General features: G+C 44.6%; 1 protein-coding gene across 1 annotated transcript in view; it reads left to right on the top strand.

Moving 5' to 3' along the window:
* Positions 1-22133, top strand: part of ablim1b (actin binding LIM protein 1b) — a 90791-nt gene that overhangs the window by 20249 nt on the left and 48409 nt on the right. Inside the window, exons 3-4 of the mRNA XM_029764184.1 lie at positions 18655-18838; positions 19011-19120. Coding sequence (XP_029620044.1) covers positions 18655-18838; positions 19011-19120 — 294 coding nt within the window. The remainder of the gene's footprint in view (positions 1-18654; positions 18839-19010; positions 19121-22133) is intronic.

The following is a 22133-nucleotide window of genomic DNA, read 5'->3' as shown; positions in this document are numbered from 1 at the left end:
CCTCAGCTCCTCAAAAGGTTTTACAGCTACACCATCGAGAGCATACTGACTGGTTGCATCACTGCCCGGTATGACAACTGCTCGACCTCACACTGCAAGGCACTACAGAGGGTAGTGCGAACGGCCCAGTACATCACTGGGGCCAAGCTTCCTGCCATCCAGGACCTCTATACCAGGTGGTGTCAGAGGAAGGCCCTAAACATTCTTAAAGACTCCAGCCACCCTAGTCATAGACTGTTCTCTCTGCTACTGCACGGCAAGCGATGGGCCAAGCGAGGGCCAAGTCTAGGTCCAAGAGGCTACTAAACATCTTCTATCCCCAATCCATAATACTCCTGAACATCTAATCAAATGGCTTCCCAGACTATTTGCATTGCCCCCCCTCTTCGACACCGCTGCTACTCTCTATTGTTATCATCTATGCATAGTCACTTTAATAACTCTACCTACATGTACATATTACCTCAACTAACCGGTGCCCCCACACATTGACTCTTTACCGGTAACCCCCTGTATATAGTCTCGCTATTGTCATTTTACTGCTGCTCTTTAATTATTTGTTACTTTTCATTCTTATTCTTATCCATATTTTTTTAAACTGCATTGTTGGTTAGGAGCTCGTAAGTAAGCATTTCACTGTAAGGTTGTATATAAAACCTGTTGTATTCGGCTCATATGACTAATCAAATTTTATTTTATTTGACCAACTGTTCAGAGGACACTGTGAATGAGGCCTTCATGGTCGAATTGCTGCAAAGAATCCACTACTGAAGGACACCAATAAGAAGAAGAGACTTGCTTGGGCCAAGAAACACGAGGAATGGACATAGACCGGTGGAAATCTGTCCTTTGGTCTGATGAGTCCAAATTTGAGATTTTTGGTCCCAACCACCGTGTCTTTGTGAGACGCAGAATAGGTGAACGGATGATCTCCGCATGTGTGGTTCCCACCGTGAAGTATGGAGGAGGAGGTGTGATGTATGGGGGTCCTTTGCTGGTGACACTGTCTGATTTATTTAGAATTCAAGGCACACTTAACCAACATGGCTACCACAGCATTCTGCAGCGATACGCCATCCCATCTTGTTTGCTCTTAGTGGGACTGTAATTTGTTTTTCAACAGGACAATGACCCAACACACCTTCAGGCTGTGTAAGGGCTACTTGACCAAGCAGAAGAGTGATTGAGTGCTGCATCAGATGACCTGGCCTCCACAATCACCTGGCCTCAAGCCAATTTAAATGGCTTGGGATGAGTTGGAATGCAGAGTGAAGGAAAAGCAGCCAACAAGTACTCAGCGTGTGTGGGAAAAGCTCTAGCTACTCAGTCGGGCGCCTGCAAGCTGACTTCGGTCGCCAGCTGGACGGTATTTCCTCTGACGCATTGGTGCAGCTGGTTTCCGGGTTAAGCGAGCAGTGTTTCAGAGAATGGATTGCTCTCGACCTTTGCCTCTCACGAGTCCGTAGGGGAGTTACAGCGATGGGACAAGACTAACTATCAATTGGATTTCACAAAATTGGAAACCTGGCACCATCCCTACGGTGAAGCATGGGTGAGGCAGCATCATGCTGTGGGGATGTTTTTCAGCGGCAGGGACCGGAGACTAGTCAGGATCGAGTCAACGATGAACGGAGCAAAGTACAGAGAGATCCTTGATGGAAACCTGTTCAAGATCGCTCAGGACCCCAGAATGGGGAGAATGTTCACCTTCCAACAGGACAATGACCCTAAGCACATAGTCAAGACAACACAGGAGTCTTTGAATGTCCTTGAGTGGCCCAGCCAGAGACCTGAAAATAGCTGTGCAGAAGCGCTCCCCATCCAACATGACAGAGCTTGAGAGGATCTGCAGAGAAGAACGGAGAAACTCCCCAGATACCGGTGTGCCAAGCTTGTAGCGTCACACCCAAGAATACTCGAGGCTGTAATCGCTGCCAAAGGTTCTTCATCAAAGTACTGAGTAAAGCATCTGAATACTTGTGTAAATCCACTGCTCAAAAAAATAAAGGGAACACTTAAACAACACAATGTAACTCCAAGTCAATCACACTTCTGTGAAATCAAACTGTCCACTTAGGAAGCAACACTGATTGACAATAAATGTCACATGCTGTTGTGCAAATGGAATAGACAACAGGTGGAAATTATTGGCAATTAGCAAGACACACCCAATAAAGGAGTGGTTCTGCAGGTGGTGACCACAGACCACTTCTCAGTTCCTATGCTTCCTGGCTGATGTTTTGGTCACTTTTGAATGCTGGCGGTGCCTTCACACTAGTGGTAGCTTGAGACGGAGTCTACAACCCACACAAGTGGCTCAAGTAGTGCAGCTCATCCAGGATGGCACATCAATGCGAGCTGTGGCAAGAAGGTTTGCTGTGTCTGTCAGCGTAGTGTCCAGAGCATGGAGGTGCTACCAGGAGACAGGCCAGTACATCAGGAGACGTGGAGGAGGCCGTAGGAGGGCAACAATCCAGCAGCAGGACCGCTACCTCCGCCTTTGTGCAAGGAGGAGCAGGAGGAGCACTGCCAGAGCCCTGCAAAATGACCTCAAGCAGGCCACAAATGTGCATGTGTCTGCTCAAACGGTCAGAAACAGACTCCATGAGGGTGGTAATGAGGGCCCGACGTCCACAGGTGGGGGTTGTGCTTACAGCCCAACACCGTGCAGGACGTTTGGCATTTGCCAGAGAACACCAAGATTGGCAAATTCGCCACTGGCGCCCTGTGCTCTTCACAGATGAAAGCAGGTTCACACTGAGCACATGTGACAGAGTCTGGAGACACCGTAGAGAACGTTCTGCTGCCTGCAACATCCTCCAGCATGACCGGTTTGACGGTGGGTCAGTCATGGTGTGGGGTGGCATTTCTTTGGGTGGCCGCACAGCCCTCCATGTGCTCGCCAGAGGTAGCCTGACTGCCATTAGGTACCGAGATGAGATCCTCAGACCCCTTGTGAGACCATATGCTGGTGCGGTTGGCCCTGGGTTCCTCCTAATGCAAGACAATGCTAGACCTCATGTGGCTGGAGTGTGTCAGCAGTTCCTGCAAGAGGAAGGCATTGATGCAATGGACTGGCCCGCCCGTTCCCCAGACCTGAATCCAATTGAGCACATCTGGGACATCATGTCTCGCTCCATCCACCAACGCCACGTTGCACCACAGACTGTCCAGGAGTTGGCGGATGCTTTAGTCCAGGTCTGGGAGGAGATCCCTCAGGAGACCATCCGCCACCTCATCAGGAGCATGCCCTGGCGTTGTAGGGAGGTCATACAGGCACGTGGAGGCCACACACACTACTGAGCCTCATTTTGACTTGTTTTAAGGACATTACATCAAAGTTGGATCAGCTTGTGGTGTGGTTTTCCACTTTCATTTTGAGTGTGACTCCAAATCCAGACCTCCATGGGTTGATAAATTGGATTTCCATTGATTATTTGTGTGATTTTGTTGTCAGCACATTCAACTATGTAAAAAAAAAGTATTTAATAAGATTATTTCATTCATTCAGATCTAGGATGTGTTATTTTAGTGTTCCCTTAATTTTTTTGAGCAGTGTATGTTATAAGTTTTTTATTTATTATAAATTTGCTAACATTTCTAAAAAAACAGTTTTTGCTTTGACGTTTTGGGCTATTGTGTGTAGATTGTCAACATTTTGTTTTCTCATCAAAGTCAAGGAGTCTGAATACTTTGTATAAAACTAACATACAATGTTCATATAACACAACTATCAATGATGTCAAGAAGTTTTTATGAATCTTCTGTTCGTCATGTGTCTTGATGTAATGACATGACAACTGCATTGGAGTTTTGGGCACCCCACTTTTGTTCCATGCTGGTTGAAGACCTAGCCAACTAGTTACTCGCTAACACCAGACACCGATGAAAGCGCAAACTTATAAATATCATTGCCTTAGGTGAGTAGGGAAACGTCTAATTATATTTGCTGACAGACTACTGTCAAATTTTGGCACCAGTAGACTAGCTATCTTGCTATTTAAACCACGCCCCTCTGCAAACACACCTTCTGCGATGTTGGTTTTAAAGTGGTGCTTATTTAAATTAGGTAAGAGAATAAAACATTACCATTGGTGTATTAACATCAGGCTTTTTTTTATTTTACAAAAATCCCTTAATAGTCCCGCCTCCATTCCCTTGTGAATCCAAACGTTTGACATGGGGATGGGGACCATTAGCTTTGATCAAACATTTCAATGTAGAAGCAAAAGCAATTTTTCATACTTTGGTAGTCCTACTTTTATCTGGTTTCATCCAAGTATCTTCCAATTTAATGAAAAACATGATTTTTGACTGTTCTGGACATGGTTGAGCATTTTGCCATGTCCTTTTGGTCTGTTTTGCCCTGTAGTCACTGCAAGTTTGGAAGCCTTTGTTAAAGGGGCAATCTGCAATTGCTACAACTTTTTTTTATTTTAAATTAATGATATGTACCCATTGCTCCTTGAAGAATATAACTTATAAATGCCTAATGAGCTTGGTTCAACTGTCGTACCCCATCAGAACCCCAAATATAAGCTTGTTTTACTCCATTGTTTGTAAAAACTTTTAAGAACAAATTCTTATTTTCAATGACGGCCTAGGAACAGTAGGTTAACTGCCTTGTTCAGGGGCAGAACGACAGATTATAAAAAATAAAAAACATTTTTGCCTTGTCAGCTCGGGGATTCAATCTTGCAACCTTTCGGTTACTAGTCCAATGCTCTAACCGCTAGGCTACCTGCCGTTAAAACTGACCTGCCTAGTTAAATATAGGTAAAATAAATAAAATAAACTATGTAATTTTAAACAATCGCTATATTGGTGAAAACTACAATTTTGACATCATGGAAGGTCAGTCCTTGCATCCATAGCTCTTTCTATACAGCCACATCCTTAAGCTTTTTACCAAAACAAAGGTTATTGTTTGAACTGCTGATTGGCCCTTTAAAGCCTCTAGAAGTGCCACTTCTTGTTTTTATAAGAAACAATATTAATTACAAATTGTTTGCATAGTCAACTTACACACAGCACTGACACACACACACTTACCCTACCAGACTTGCCACCATGGGTCTTTTCACAGTCCCCAGGTCCAGAACAAATTCAAGGAAATGTACAGTATTATACAGAGCCATGAGTACATGGAAATCCCTTCCATTTTATATAGCACAAGTAAACAGCAAACCTGGTTTCAAAAAAACAAATAAAGCAACACTTCACGGCACAACACCTCTCCCCCATATGACGTACCTGTGTATGTGTAACTGATTTATGCATGCACAGACTACATGTTAATGTTTATAAATTGTAAAGTCTTGTCTGTAAAGTTTTTTCCGTTATATGTCGGACCCCAGTAAGACTAGCTGTCGCCATTGGCGTTGGCTAATGGGGATCTGTCACAGCTGTTTGAAGGATCGGACCAAAATGCAGCGGGTTCGTAGTTCCACATCTTTTATTTATTGTGAAACGTTTGCAAAACACCAAATACTTAAATACAAAAACAACAAACCGTGACGCAGAGGAAAACACACTACTCAAAAGATAATCACCCACAAAACAGGAAGAGGAAAAACCCTTATTTAAATATGATCTCTAATCAGAGGCAACGAGGATCAGTTGCCTCCAATTAGAGATCAACCCAAACAATCCCAACAGAAAAACTAGAACTTAAACATAGAAATAGAAAACATAGAACAAACACCCCCTGTCACGTCCTGACCTACTCTACCATAGAAAATAACAACTTACTATGGTCAGGACGTGACAGGATCGTAATAAATATAATTAATAGTCACGCCTACTCCCGCTCCTCCTCCCTGGTGTTCGAGGGTGCCAGGCTACCCATCGTCATACGCACCTGTTACCATCATTACACGCAGCTGCGATCATTGGACTCACCTGGACTCCCTCACTTTGTTGATTGCCCCTGCATATATGAATGCTCATCTGTGTTTTTCCCTGTAATAGTATTGTTTGTCCAGACACTGTTCCTTTTCCGTTGCATGTCCGTCGGTATTACTCACTCCCTGTACCTGCTTCTCATCTCCTGCATTGGGCGTTACAGAATGCTACTACCATTACAAGAAGTATCAGGGAGTTTGAGAGTTTTGTTTTGTTGGTGACGTCGGGCTTGGATTCCGGCGCCGATGGAACCAGGGGTGCCTAAGCTGGCTCGTCGGGCTGTCACGCCCTAACTGGCTTGAGAGGTTTCCTTGCCTCGGTTGGCTCAGCAGGCTCCCATCCCACGTCATGCTTCAGACGGCCCATGGGGCTTCTATGCCGCAGCGGGATCGTCAGGCTGTCACGCTTCAGACGGCCCATCCGGCTCGCCCAGGTGGGATGCCATGTGGCACACCTAGAGGGGGGTACTGCCACGCCTGCTCCTCCTCCCTGGCACTCGAGGGTGCCAGGCTACCCATCGTCATGCGCACCTGTTACCATCAAGCGCAGCTGTGATCATTGGACTCACCTGGACTGCCTCACTTTGTTGATTGCCCCTGCATATATGTCTGCTCCTCTGTGTTGTTCCCTGTAGTAGCATTGTCTGTCGTGTTTATGTCCAGATGCTGTTCCTGTTCCGTTGCATGTCCGTCTATATTAAATGGTTCACTCCCTTTACCTGCTTCTCATCTCCTGGGTTGGGCGTTACAAATAGGATGTAAACACTTTACCTAGCAGCCAGCCTGCTTGCACCAATCCCTTGTACTTATACAAACCCCTCCCCTCAATGAAATTCATTAATCCATACATTAATTAATTCCAATTACGGTAGCATTTGCTTCATTACACAGTACTTGCTTCTGATATAGTACTTATATTGCAGTAGGTGTACTGTAATATGAAATGCAGAATTTTACCTTTACCGAGGTGCCTCTAAGCTACTTTCAAATTCACGGTAACCTCTTTACAGGTAGGGTATTATGAAATGTGTTCCATGCGTGAGGCGAGTAAAAGCTAAAGCTGTTTTACCTAAATCAGCAGTGACAGAGTTAGTAAAGTATCTTGTACTTCTGTAGATTAGGAGCAGTGGTGGTCAGTGCTGTTTAAGATGAGGGAGGACAGTTAATTTTTTCATGAGCATGGTCTTATTACAGCATATTAGATGACTGTCATTCATATTCCATTCACCCAGTTCAATGTAACAGCGATAGGTTTAGGCTACAACATGATACGCAAATGTTCCCTATACCCATCATGAGGTTGAAACAACCTAGCCTACGAATGAAAGTTTGCAATGTAGGTGCACACAGGTCAAGGGACAAATTTGAGGCGACAGACAGTGACACATGGACAGACAGTGACATTTCATACCGCCTTGCACACTCTTGCCTGCATTCTAGCTGATATAGGGTGGAATCATTAGTCCTACAGTTGCAAATGAGAGTTTCTATTGTATATCCCCGTTTTGTTCCATTTGATTGCGTTTAAGAAACGTTTTAACAGAATCGTCGGAATGAATACACACTTGATCACATGTAAACACAGTTCACTTTCATAGCAGCCATGTTGTATTCCTTCTATGCGCTCTCCTCCTCTCACCTTGTCCCTTCGCTTGTGGACTTCAATGCACAACACATCAGCTGCATGTGACCAGGCGAAAAAACATTTCCAAGCCAAACCACTACACACAGTCTACATCGTTGTCACCATATTAGCTAAAGAAATGTCATAGTCATCATAGCTAATAGAACTAACGCGATAGTAAACCCGCTACAATCATGCAGTAATGTTAGTGCACAGTCAGTAAGCAGTTTAACACTTACACCAGCGGGCCCCGGTGGCAATAAATTAGTAAAACCAAAAGTCTACCTTGACATGGAAGAGTTCCAGTGTTATGTTGGATAGTCATAGCCAGCTAGTTAACATAGCATCCCTCTGTTTGAGCAGGGTATTTCAGTAGGCTAAACTAGCTAGCTACAGTTGCTAGCTAAGTAAGCGAAAATGAAAGAAAATGAACAAAAAAATCTCTGTTGCTTCTCCTTCATTTTGGAAGAGATTAATTTGTTCAAAACTGGTCAACTATTGTCTTTCTCTCTCTTTGAGTCAACTACTCACCACATTTTTAACACTGCAGAGCTAGCTATCTAGCTTATGCTTTCTGTAATAGATTATCTGATCCTTTGATTGGGTGGACAACATGTCAGTTAATGCTGCAATAGCTCTGATAGGCCGGAGGACGTCCTCCGGAAGCTGTCAAAATTACTGTGTAAGTCTATGGAAGGGGGGAGCTAGAAACACAAGCATTTCGCTACACCCGCAATAACGTCTGCTAAACATATCTATGTAACCAATACAATTTGATTTGATTTGTAAGCATGAACTGAACTAAATGACTATCGCTCCATAGCATTCACTTCTGTCATCATGAAGTGCTTTAAGAGGCTAGTTAAGGATCATATCACCTCCACCTTACCTGACACCCTAGATCCACTTCAATACTGCACACTGCCCCAATAGATAGACAGACGACGCAATCGCTATTGCACTGCACACTGCCCTATCCCATCTGGATGACAGGAATATCTATGTAAGAATGCTGTTCATTGACTACAGCTCAGCATTCAACACCATAGTACCCTCCAAGCTCGTCATTAAGCTTGGGGCCCTGGGTCTGAACCCCACCTTGTACCTGGGTCCTGGACTTCCTAACGGGCCTCCCCCAGGTGGTGAAGGTAAGAAACAACACCTCCAACTAGTTAACATAGCATCCCTCTGTTTGAGCAGGGTATTTCAGCGTAGTGAAGGTAGGAAACAACACCTCCACTACGCTGATCCTCAACACAGAGACCCCACAAGGGTGTGTGCTCAGCACCCTCCTGTACTCCCTGTTCAGCAATGACTGCGGGGCCATCCACGACTCCAATTCAATCATTAAGTTTGCAGACAACACAGCAGTAGTAGGCCTGATTACCAACAATGACGAGATAGCCTACAAGGCGGAGTGGTGCCAAGAAAATAACCTCTACCTCAAAGTCAACAAAATGAAGGAGCTGATCGTGGGCTTCAGGATACAGCAGAGGGAGCACGCCCCCATCCACATCGATGGGGCTGAGGTGGAGAAGGTCAAAAGATTCAAGTTGCTCGGCGTACACATCACTGACAATCGGAAATGGTCCACCAACATAGACAGTGTGGTGAAGAAGGCGCAACCGCGCCTCTTCAACCTCAGGAGGCTGAAGAAATTTGGCTTGAATCATAATACAAACTTTAATAGATCCTGTCGGTCTGTATTTGTGTTGAATTCATTATGCCAAGGCAGCAGCTACTCTTCCTGGGGTCCAGCAAAATTAAGGAAGTTATACATTTTTTTAAACATTACAATACATTCACAACAGATGTGCCAGTAGTTCGAACAGACAGCTCGGTGCATTCAACAAGGGTGGCTACTTTGAAGAATCTAAAATATTTGTTCAGACCCTTTACTCAGTACTTTGTTGAAGCACCTTTGGCAGCGATTACAGCCATGAGTCTTCTTGGGTATGACGCTACAAGCTTGGCACACCTATATTTGGGGAGTTTCTCCCATTCTTCTCTGCAGACCTTCTCAAGCTTTGTCAGGTTGAATGGGGAGCGTCGCTGCTGCACAGATATTTTCAGGTCTCTCCAGAGATGTTGGATCGGGTTCAAGTCCGGGCTCTGGCTAGGCCACTCAAGGACATTCAGAGACTTGTCCCGAAACCACTCATGCGTTGTCTTGGCTTTGTGCTTAGGGTCATTGTCCTGTTGGAAGGTAAACCTTCACCACAGTCTGTCACCTCCCTGACCAAGGCCCTCCTCCCCCGATTGCTCAGTTTGGCCAGGCAGCCAGCTCTATGAAGAGTCTTGATGGTTACAAACTTCTTCCACTTATTCAGATTGATGGAGGCCACTGTGTTCTTGGGGACCTTAAATGCTGCAGAATTGTTTTGGTACCCTTCCCCAGATCTGTGCCTTGACACAATCCTGTCACAAAGCTCTTTGGACAATTCCTTCGACCTCATGGCTTGGTTTGTCAAAATAAAAGTAACATACCAACAAAAATGGTATGAAAAGTGTAGAACAGTTCAGTGTGTCTCAGTGCAGAGAACTGAAATGGTATGAATAGTGTAGTACAGTCTCAGTGCAGAGAACTGAAATGGTATGAATAGTGTAGTACAGTTCAGTGTGTCCCAGAATCCAGTACGTCCTGTGCCTGTTCTCCGCACTCTCCCTCCAGTGCGCATCCATAACCCAGTACGGCTGGTGCCTGCTTTGAGCACTCAGTCCTCAGTGCGTCTCCCCAGTCCGGTGAGACCGGTTCCTGCTCCTCATACAAAGCCTCCAGTGATAATCGATGGTCCGACGCCTGTAGAGATGATCCATCGCACTAAGCTTCTAGTGATGATCCATGGCCCGGAGCCTGTAGGGATATTCCATGGCACGAAGCCTGAAGAGGTAATCCATGGCCCGGAACCTGAAGTAATAATCCTTGGCAAAAAGCCCTGAGGGCTTACAAATGGTCCGGAGCCTGTAGGGATAAACCATGGCACGAAGCCTGTAGGAATAATCCATGGCCTGGCACCTGTAGAGATAATCCATGGCATGGAGCCAGCAGCAACGGTCATTAGTCCGGAACCTATAATGACGCCTCCCAGTCCGGAGCCTCCGGCGACGCTTTTCCGTCCGGAGCCTCCGGCAACGCTCCTCAGTTCGGAGCCTCCTGCGACGCTCTGCAGCCCGGAGCCTCCGGCGACGCTCTGCAGCCCGGAGCCTCCGGCGACGCTCTGCAGCCCGGATCCTCCGGCGGTGGTCTACAGCACAGAGCTTCCAGTAATGATCTACAGTCCGATTCCTCCAATAATGATCCACAGGCCAGTGTTACAGAAGCGGAGGGATCTGCGGGCGGAACGGGGGTTACGCCCTGAGCCGGAGCCACCTCCGTTGCTGGAGGATCGGAGGGAGAGGAAGGGTCTGGGTGTAGCACATGAGCCGCCATAGACTTTTTTAACACTCCCTGCCCTCCCTTTGTGTTTGGGGTTGTTTTTGTTGGGTTTTGTTTGGGTGCAGTCGGAGTCTTTACCTTTGGGGGGGTACTGTCACGTCTTGACCCTTGTAAGAGGTCATTTTCCATAGTAGAGTGGTCAGGGCGTGACAGGTGGGTGTTTTGGGTGGTTTTGGTTTTCTGTTTCTATGTGGGGTTTTCTGTTTTTGTTTTCTATGTTTTGGCCAGGTATGGTTTCCAATCAGAGGCAGCTGTCTATCGTTGTCTCTGATTGGAAGCCATACTTAGGCAGCCTGTTTTTCATGTGTGGGTAGTTGTTTTCCGTTTTGTCAAGTGTACCTTACGGAACTGTTGTTGGTCGTTTCTTGTTTTGTTGAAGTGTTTTTTCTATTAAAGAAAAGAATGAGCACTATACATGCTGCGCCTTGGTCTCCTTTAGACGACCCCTTGTTACAGTTGTCCAAAGTATCAACATACTAAAATACTACTTAAACAGGAAAGACTATTAATAAAGAATTTCATTTAAAAGTAACTTTTATTTTTTGATCACAGAAACAATGAGAAGTAGTTTGATTTTGTCTGTTTAAGCTTTCTTTCTGTTTACGCTCTGACAGGCATTCCGTTTTCTCCATCACTCCTCCAAGGTCTGGTCACTTTTCACTCACTCTCTCCTTTTTCTCCCTCCATCTCTGTCAGGGGCTAGCTTCATCCATCGCTTCATGTATTTTTCTATCAGGAACTTCAGAATGACTGTGACGCACAGCACCTTTGTAAATATCAGAAAGAGAGAAAATAGAACACTTATTGAAATATTCCCTGAAATATGACTCATAGTTTATGCAACTCCCCTAACCCTACAAAATTGTTTTATAAATGGCTTTTTGTAAAATATTTCTATTTCATTATATTCTTCCTGCCTTGAAAACTGTGTTGTAATAATGAACTTCCCTGCCGACAATCAAATTAACATGCTGGCTTGTTTTATTTAATTCATAACTTCTGTGACATTATGCCTCTCTGCCCCATGCAGTGGCCTGTGGTGGCTAATTTCTGCATTACCAAATGAGAAGTTTCAAACACACCAGTCCGAGTTAAACTACATCTTTAATACTTAAGATACTTTTGCAAAAGTTCTTGACCCCCAATAATGCACTCTCTCGAATGAATCATTGAACAAGGTGATTACCCAATGGCTACAGGGATCTTTTATAGCAACGATACACCCCCTTCAACGTGCATTGACAAACCACAGATACTTAGTAACAGTTCACATAGGTTAAGTTTTGTATGACAGATATCCATAAAACACATCAGACAGTAACTGCTATGTCAACAGGGTTCATTATATAGACCAGTATCTGATCCCCCTAGAACCGTCCCTCCCGGGTACGGTATAGAACAGAACCATTAGCTCATGTCCTCTGGAATGCTTTTTAGGCGTTCTTATCAAAATACATCATAAATCTCCTTTGTCAGTGCTATCTCATAGTGGCCCATCATAGTGGCCCATTTTTCAGTAAAACACCTCTTGTTCCCACTCCTGGACAGGCTCACTGAGAGTGAGCCTCTAGGCCATATATTATCACAGGATAAGTACGAGATCTAAGAGAGGACATACAAGGGTCCATTTGCTGCCATAAACCTCCCCACAATAAAGAAAGGGAGGGAGTGACTTGCTCACAGACATTGTGGAGACAAGTCATTGGTTCCCCATTAATCACGCCATCCCTTCACATGGTTTAAGAATAGGTAAAGACACATTCCCATGACGACAAGTCTGACCTCTCCCCTCTCTGGGCCCCAAGTGTCTGAGCCCCAGCTGAGGTAGACGTGCAACTGAAAAGACACCAGAGTCCAATGGACACTTTCTAATGACAAGTACCTCAAATAAGCATATTATACTAATAAAACATCTTAATTATCTATGTTACTCAACTAATTCTGATTCGTCCACGACAGGCCTTGAAAGCAAACTTACCGATAACAAAACTTTTTAAGGCAAGAGGTTCAAACGCCTGTTTCCAATTCATTTTCATGGCCAGGCCATTTGTAAGGAGTTTTGAGAGGATTCTCCACACATTCTTCTTGGTGGTCATCCCTCCAAACAGTCCCAAATATATGATCTGAAAAACCAAAACTTTTTGGAATGGTCCTCTGGGTCAGATTGTGGCTTGGTTGATTACTTTTCAGCAATACATATAATGATATCTTGTCATACCAGGTAATTTTTTAAGTCTTGATCTGAAAGTTGGCCCTCAACTCTTCTCAAGTTTTCCAGTGAGGACATTGGAAGTCGAAGGTCTGTCAAATCTGGAACCTCATCCAGTTGATCTGTTCGCCTGGGAGCTTTTGCTTAATCATTTCTATGGAGGTTAAGATCTCACAAAGAATTGCTTAAAAAATACAAAACAGAACACAGTTCTATATATATATATATCCCTCACATTCTTTCAGTAGTTGAAGTTATAAAGGATAATAATATAAATATAAACAACATAATCAACGCAATCACATTATAGATCAGAGGTGGGCAACTTTGATGTTGGTGGGGGCCACAATAACACTTATGATCACACACTGGCTGCTGCTGTTGAATGTTTGGCTTAATCCTTGCTGGCCTATCAGAATTCCCAGGTGTCTCTCTTCTGTTCTCTGGAGGTCTGATAAATGGTGCAGGTGGCAAACCCTTAGAGGTGTTTGACTGGCCCTTGCGTAAAAACTTTTCCATTGGCTCCTTATCCTCACTTTCAGTGGCACTGAACATTTGCGTATTTGTGCCCCTGATGTTAAAAATATAAGGTTACTAAGAATGACCAGTAAAGTAAACATATGTTGGATAGTTAGGCCATCCACTGAGAAATGTATTTTTTTAATCATATTTGTTATACCTTTTCTCTTCATATATGCGGGGCGGTCATCCTCCTCCTCAGTCTGAAGATCAGATTGGACCACAGCCATAGGAAGCTTACAGCGAGCCTCCTCATGTGTCTACAAGGGAATATTAATGTTTTGTGTTAGATTGCAGATACATATTGTTGTCTCAGGAGGTTGATGTCAGTTATAAATAGTTGACTGCAAATATAACATTAACTCACCTCTAGTGTACCTTATGTTCACATCAAACAAACCACAGTTTTCGTCAGGTGCTTCTTGACATTTCACTGCCCTTGTGCAGCGTTCTGTGGATGTATAAGGGGGCCAGTAGCTCATGCCATCCTGGACCCATGATGAAGGTCTCCTTCTTCCCCACGAATATAAAGTCCACAAGGTGAAACAGACTGTGTAAATTGAAAATGAATATGCATAATTTATAATATTGAAAGTAAGACTCTCATAAGAGGACTAGCCCTGCTAACCAGCCAAACGCAGGCTGTGGTGTTGATTGTAACCGCTGACCCTCACTGATTCTGAATGTCCCACATTTAGCCCACTAGATTGTGTATTTGTGCCATGGTTATTTTTTTTAGACATGTCTTACTTTTCCATGCTAGTTGGTGACTTATGTATGATCATAGGTGCATAGAGTAACTTTTGTATACCTATTTGTGAGTTTCTGACAAAGTTTGTCAAGCGTGCCAGAGAGAGAACTTAGAATACCAAAGTTTAAAAAAAGTGCCACCAGCAACCCTGTCAACTCTTTAGGTACTGAGGAGGGTCCTTGCATCTTTTGGCAAGGTTGGATGGTGGAACCTCAGAATCGAAAGCAGGGGTGTTAACGCAACTAATGTTATTCCATATTCAAGAGCCCAATTCACCAAGTAGTCTTTGAAACGGTCCGTTGGACTTTCAACCTCATCGTCAACCATCTCCTTGACATCATCACCCTCATCATCAACGGTTATCCTCAGCCTCATCAACCTCACCCTGACCTCCAGCTTCTCCTACACCTGCAATCAAAGCAACAAAGAGTTCATCCTCAAAGTCCTGACCACTGAACAACATTTCCTCTGCGGCCTCATTGGACATATAAAATGTCTAAGGAACAGCAGCATTTTCTACATTATGTGCTCTTTTTGAATAGAGTCAGAAATCTTGACACGTTTGCAGTACACCTTCGCCAGATGTTTGAAGTCACACTATACTCTGAATGCTTCTCAGTCATTTCTGACAAATGGTGACGTTGAGGGCCAGAGCTCTAAAACACATTGATGAACTGAATTAATAAAGGGCAGCGACTTGCATTAATTCTTAGGAACCTTATAATCATCTTTGTTGGCTGACTGGCTGGCTGCAGGAGGAAGAGCTGGGGCTACTGCTGGAATTAGCTGGCAGGCTAGAGAGACAGAGAAGAGATTTTCTGGTGTCAAAGTGACTGCATTAACATTCAAAAACTTGTGTCATTTTCAGGGAACACTCACCTTGATTAATCAGAAGAGGTTGTTTAGCAATTTGCTGTAAGTTAACATCACAGACAACACAATCTGATTGCTGATTACGAAACTGGCCTTGAAACATGTTAGAAGTCCTGTAACATTGTCGTTTTATGTGTCGATATCCTACTCAGTCCTATAAATTAACGTTAGGCTACATTTAACCTGCCTTTTCCCACTGGTAATTTAAGCAGCAGTAAAATAACTTTTTAACATACTTTTCTACAGAATATTATTTTAAAAATTATCCAGTTACTTAATGTCCAAATTGGATAAGAAATATTGTTTACCATTTGAAGTTTAACGTTGTTAACACAATCACGGCCCGAGCTCAATCGCCGCATCCTAGACATAAGTAATGCTGCCGAAGGCGGGCCAAACTCGGGTCACATGACATCGGCCGAGTCTGACTCTCAGCCGAGTGCCCCAACTCTCAGCCGGAATCGGCCCAGCTCCAATGTGCTAACTGGGAGTAGTATGTTAGCCAGCAATACACGATATGGGTTTCAGTCGATAAACTAATGTTAGTTAGCTAGGTGGCTTGCCGGAAACATACTTAGCTAGGCACCATATTTGTCATCTGCCCTCTTGATGCTGGCATCGGCTGAGCTTCTAACGTTAGCAAAATCCCCAAAATGTCCAGTTGAAACATGTATGGTTGAATGTCACAATGTAGATAATAGAACATCAAAAAATGCTCTGTGGTCGAATTCGTATTGATGAGAGAAATCACTTGAAGCCATTGCGTCTGGTCAGTTCTTTCAGTTTTGCCCAAAGGATTTTGTTGTTAGTGGTGCCTCTTGGAGGAGGGCTGGAGGCCAGAGCAGGAAGCACCACCCAACACAAGTTGTAGTCTTTCAGAGACTGGAAAAAATATGTCTGCTTGTATATTTAGCAATGAATCCGCTGATAGGAACATCGCTGAAAGATGTCCAATGGCTCTATCGAACAAGGAGAACCATATCTAAATGCACAAAAATGTATAGTATACAGCTGAAGTCGGAAGTTTACATACACTTAGGTTGGAGTCATTAAAACTCGTTTTTCAACCACTCCACAAATGTCTTGTTAGCAAACTATAGTTTTGGCAAGACGGTTAGGACGTCTACTTTGTGCATGACACAAGTCATTTTCCCAACAATTGTTTACATACAGATTATTTCACATATAATTCATTGTATCATAATTCCAGTGGGTCAGAAGTTTACATACACTACGTTGACTGTGCCTTTAAACAGCATGGAAAATTCCAGAAAATGATGTAATGGCTTTAGAAGCTTCTGATAGGCTAATTGACATCATTTGAGTCAATTGGAGGTGTACCTGTGGATGTAATTCAAGGCCTACCTTCAAACTCAGTGCCTCTTTGCATGACATCATGGGAAAGTCAAAAGAAATCAGCCAAGACCTCAGAAAATAAATTGTAGACCTCCACAAGTTTGGTTCATCCTTGGGAGCAATTCCCAAATGCCTAAAAGTACCACGTTCATCTGTACAAACAATAGTACGCAAGTATAAACACCATGGGACCGCTCAGGAAGGAGACGCGTTCTGTCTCCTAGAGATGAACGTACTTTGGTGCGAAAAGTGCAAATCAATCCCAGAACAACAGGAAAAGACCGTGTGAAGAAGCTGGAGGAAATGGGTACAAAAGTATCTATATCCACAGTAAAACGAGTCCTATATCGACATAACCTGAAAGGCCGCTCAGCAAAGAAGAAGCCACTGCTCCAAAACTGCCATAAAAAAGCCAGACTATGGTTTGCAACTGCACATGGGGACAAAGATCGTACTTTTTGGAGAAATGTCCTCTGGTCTGATGAAACAAAAATAGAACTGTTTGGCCATAATGGCCATCATTAAGTTTGGAGGAATAAGGGGGAGGTTTGCAAGCCGAAGAACACCATTCCAACCGTGAAGCACGGGGGTGGCAGCATCATGTTGTGTGGGTGCTTTGCTGCAGGAGGGACTGGTGCACTTCACAAAATAGATGGCATCATGAGGGAGGACAATCATGTGGATATATTGAAGAAACGTCTCAAGACATCAGTCAGGAAGTAAAAGCTTGGTCACAAATGGGTCTTCCAAATGGACAATTACCACAAGCATACTTCCAAAGTTGTGGCAAAATTGCTTAAGGACAACAAAGTCAAGGTATTGGAGTGGCCATCACAAAGCCCTGACCTCAATCCTATAGACAATTTGTGGGCAGAACTGAAAAAGCTTGTGAGAACAAGGAGGCCTACAAACCTGACTCAGTTACACCAGCTCTGTCAGGAGGAATGGGCCAAAATTCACCCAACTTATTGTAGGAAGCTTGTGGAAGGCTACCTGAAACGTTTGACCCAAGTTAAACAATTTAAAGGCAATGCAACCAAATACTAATTGAGTGTATGTAAACTTCTGACCTACTGGGAATGTGATGAAAAAAATAAAAGCTGAAATAAATCATTCTCTCTACTATCATTCAGACATTTCACATTCTTAAAATAAAGTGGTGATCCTAACTCCCCTAAGACAGGGAATTTTTACTAGGATTAAATGTCAGGAATTCTGAAAAACTGAGTTTATATGTATTTGGCTAAGGTGTATGTAAACTTCCGACTTCAACTGTATTTTGTCCAAATCGTGCAGCCATATTCTGACATACTACTGGAATCCTCCATTACTCAAATTGGAGCTACTGCGTAAATCAAATTAAAAAAAATTGTATCATGCGCCGAATACAACAGGTGTAGACCTTACAGTGAAATGCTTACTTACAAGCCCTTAACCAACAATGCAGTTTTGAGAAAATACCAACAAAAAAAGTGTGAGATATGAATAACTAATAATTAAAAAGCAACAGTAAATAACAATGGCAGGGCAATGTGCGGGGGCACCGGTGTCGAGGTAATTGAGGTAATATGTACATCTGGGTAGAGTTATTAAAGTGACTATGCATAGATAATAACAGACAGTAGCAGCAGCGAAGAAAGGGGGAGCAAAGCAAATAGTCTGGGTAGTCATTTGATTAGCTGTTCAGGAGTCTTATGGCTTGGGGTAGAAGCTGTTTAGAAGCCTCTTGGACCTAGACTTGGCATGCGGTAGCAGGGAGAACAGTCTATGACTAGGGTGGCTGGAGTCTTGTGAGATTACTAATTACTAATTAATTTTAGCATGATGCTACCTACAGCCATTTTATGTGTGAAGAAATTAAATGTTTTATTTTGTGAAGAAATGAGGCTAAATATGGATGACGAAAGATTGAGAGAACTTTTCTCATTTTAGCATGTATGCTAAGCGAATACATGTTGTGTTTGTGTGTGCGTGTGTGTTCAGTGTGCGGGTGCGACTTGGCTCAGGGAGGTTTTTTCATGAAGAACGGGGACTACCTGTGCACGTTGGACTACCAGCGGCTCCATGGCACATGCTGCAATGGCTGTGGGAGCTTTGTAGAGGGAGAGGTGGTCACTGCTCTCGGCAAGACGTACCATCCAGCCTGTTTCGTCTGCACAATCTGCAAGTAAGATCCATTGTGCTGCCACATACACACACACACACACACACACACACACACACACACACACACACACACACACACACACACACACACACACACACACACACACACACACACACACACACACACACACACACACACACACATAGATGTATCTCTTCTCTCTCTCTCTCAGACGACCATTTCCTACTGGAGATCGTGTCACCTTTAATGGGAAAGACTGTCTCTGTCAACACTGCATCCACCCTATGTCCCCTACCCCCAAAGACATCAGCAGCTCCAGCAGTAAGTGTGTGTGGTGTTCGTGCCTTTAATGGGAAAGACTGTCTCTGTCAACACTGCATCCACCCTATGTCCCCTACTCCCAAAGACATCAGCAGCTCCAGCAGTAAGTGTGTGTGGTGTTTGTGCCTTTAATGGGAAAGACTGTCTCTGTCAACACTGCATCCACCCTATGTCCCCTACCCCCAAAGACATCAGCAGCTCCAGCAGTAAGTGTGTGTGGTGTTCGTGCCTTTAATGGGAAAGACTGTCTCTGTCAACACTGCATCCACCCTATGTCCCCTACCCCCAAAGACATCAGCAGCTCCAGCAGTAAGTGTGTGTGGTGTTCGTGCATGCGTGCATCTGTGTGTGTCCATATGTGCATGTGTGTGTGTGTACGTGAGTGAGGGGTGTCCAAATCATTTTTGAGGATCCCTTACCACAGGTGTCGTAAATTACATCCGGCTGTGGTAAGAGTTTTTTTCTGTGGGATGATTGTTTCTGTTAACATGATTTAGGTTGTCTCATTGATCAACCCTCCCTTTCCGTCATTGTAAATAAGAATTTGTTCTTAACAGACTTGCCTAGTTAAATAAAGCTTAAATAAAATTTTAAAATCCTGGCAGTTATTCTGAATGCAGGTGGCGGGTAATTACAAGTTCCAATTGATGGATATCTTCACTCTAGCTGGATTCCAATAGGAATTACACATCCCTTTGCAAGCCAGCATAATGTGACTTGTAAACCAGGAGTTTCCCACCACTGTGTTAGGCTATAACTAGGCCCTCAAATAAAGTCCATATGATTTATGTAATGTACTGTCGTAAAGAGTTTAATTTTAAAGGTTAATAAGGCTGGTGGAATAATTCATAGATGGTTCTAGGAAGAACCCTTCAAAGAGAGTTCTAGGAAGAACCCTTAGATGATAAAAAGGTTTTTGGTAGAACCATTTATAGAGGGTTCTAGGCAGGACCCATCATAGAGGATTTCCCCTATGGAGACAAGCCAAAGAACCTTACTTAGCACCTTTTTTTAATCTAAGAGTGTATAACTTCTCCAACATTAGCCTATCCTAGACCGCTTCCCGTTACCCTGCCCAGACAGAGTGGGAGAGGTGTCCATAGTTCACTGGACAAGTAAAGAAAATTCTGTTGAAAAATAATCTGTCTTATATGGATGTTGAAAAGACGTCTTATACGTACGTCAAAAATATGTAGTTTCCAGACTTTGAAAATACATATTTTCCAGGCATTAAAATCCAGTGCGTTTTAGGTGCTGAATGAAACGTAAAAATACATTGAAAATACATATTAAACTGGACGTTGAAAATATGTCATTTACAGACATTGAAAATACATATTTTTCGGTCATTGATTCTATGGCCAAATTTCAACCTGCTATACATGGTCAATTAAGTAAGACTTTATGACAATAATAATTTTAACCCCTTTCCCACCGATAAAGACCCCGGTCATTCTGGAGATTATGGTGGTGATGGAGGCAGACCAACAGTGGGTGAAGTACGGCAGGTCTGCGGTAGCTGGAAGGCCACCAGCCATTTCACCCCTCCCGGCCCTGCTGAGTATCAGTCTGGAGTGCAAAGCCCCTTGCCATCTCCCTCTGAGGCAGAGTGCTTCAAGCTGTTTCTGACAGAGGAGCTGGTGGGAGACATAGTGGAGGAGAACAATCGCTATGCCTTGGAGCTACAGGAGAAGAGAGAGCCAAGAGTGAGGGGGAAGCTCGCTAAATGGGTGACAACCACAATTAGTGAAATGTATACCTTCCTAGTGACAGTCCTTCTCATCTGAATAGTGAAGAAGAACTCCCTAAGTGAACACTGGAGCATGGATCCTATGTTTGCAACTCCCTTCTTTGTCACTCTCTTTTCCCTTCCTAGTTCTGCTGCGATGCCTGCATTTCGTAAACAATGCTATTGCCAACCTAAATGTGTAAAACAAACACAAAACAAATGCAAAATGAAAAGTGGATCGGCGGTGGCTAGAAGGCCGGTGACGTCGACCGCCAAACGCCGCCCGAACAAGGAGAGGGACCGACTTCGGCGGAAGTCGTGACAGTACCCCCCCTTGACACGCGGCTCCAGCAGCGCGCCGACACCGACCTCGGGGACGACCCGGAGGACGAGGCGCAGGGCGATTCGAATGGAGACGGTGGAAATTCCGCAGCAACGAAGGGTCCAGGACGTCCTCCACCGGCACCCAGCATCTCTCCTCCGGACTGTACCCCTCCCAATCCACGGGGTACTGAAGGCCCTCGCCCGACGCTTCGAGTCCAGGATAGCTCGAACAGCATACGCCGGGGCCCCCTCGATGTCCAGAGGGGGCGGAGGAACCTTCCGCACCTCAGCTTCCTGGAGTGGACCAGCCACCACCGGCCTGAGGAGAGACACATGGAACGAGGGATTAATACGATAATCTGGGGGGAGCTGTAACCTGTAGCATACCTCGTTCCGTCTCCTCAGGACTTTAAATGGCCCCACAAAACGCGGACCCAGCTTCTGGCAGGGCAGGCGGAGGGGCAGGTTTCGGGTCGAGAGCCAGACACAGTCCCCAGGTGCGAACCCCGTGGCCTCGCTGCGGTGGCGGTCAGCGCCCTCTTTTTGCCGACTCACGGCCCGTTGTAGGTGCACATGGGCGGCATCCCAGGTCTCCTCCGAGCGCTTGAACCATTCGTCCACCGCAGGAGCTTCGATCTGACTCTGATGCCATGGTGCCAGAACCGGCTGATAGCCCAGTACACACTGGAAAGGAGAGAGGTTAGAGGAGGAGTGGCGGAGTGAGTTTTGGGCCATCTCTGCCCAGGGGATGAACGCCGCCCACTGTCCTGGCAATATGACCGCAGAAACCTACCCACATCCTGGTTTACTCTCTCCACCTGCCCGTTACTCTCGGGGTGAAAACCTGAGGTGAGGCTGACCGAGACCCCCAGACATTCCATGAACGCTCTCCAGACCCTGGACGTGTGGAGGTCCTGGCTGGCGTGGTCTATGGTTATGGAGGCCAGATGGCGTATCTGC

The sequence above is a fragment of the Salmo trutta genome, chromosome 10 (genome assembly GCF_901001165.1).
Source record: "Salmo trutta chromosome 10, fSalTru1.1, whole genome shotgun sequence".
In the NCBI taxonomy this organism is placed as follows: Eukaryota; Metazoa; Chordata; class Actinopteri; order Salmoniformes; family Salmonidae; genus Salmo; species Salmo trutta.
Note: the sequence above shows the minus strand (reverse complement) of the source record. Positions and strands in the feature narration are given on the sequence as shown.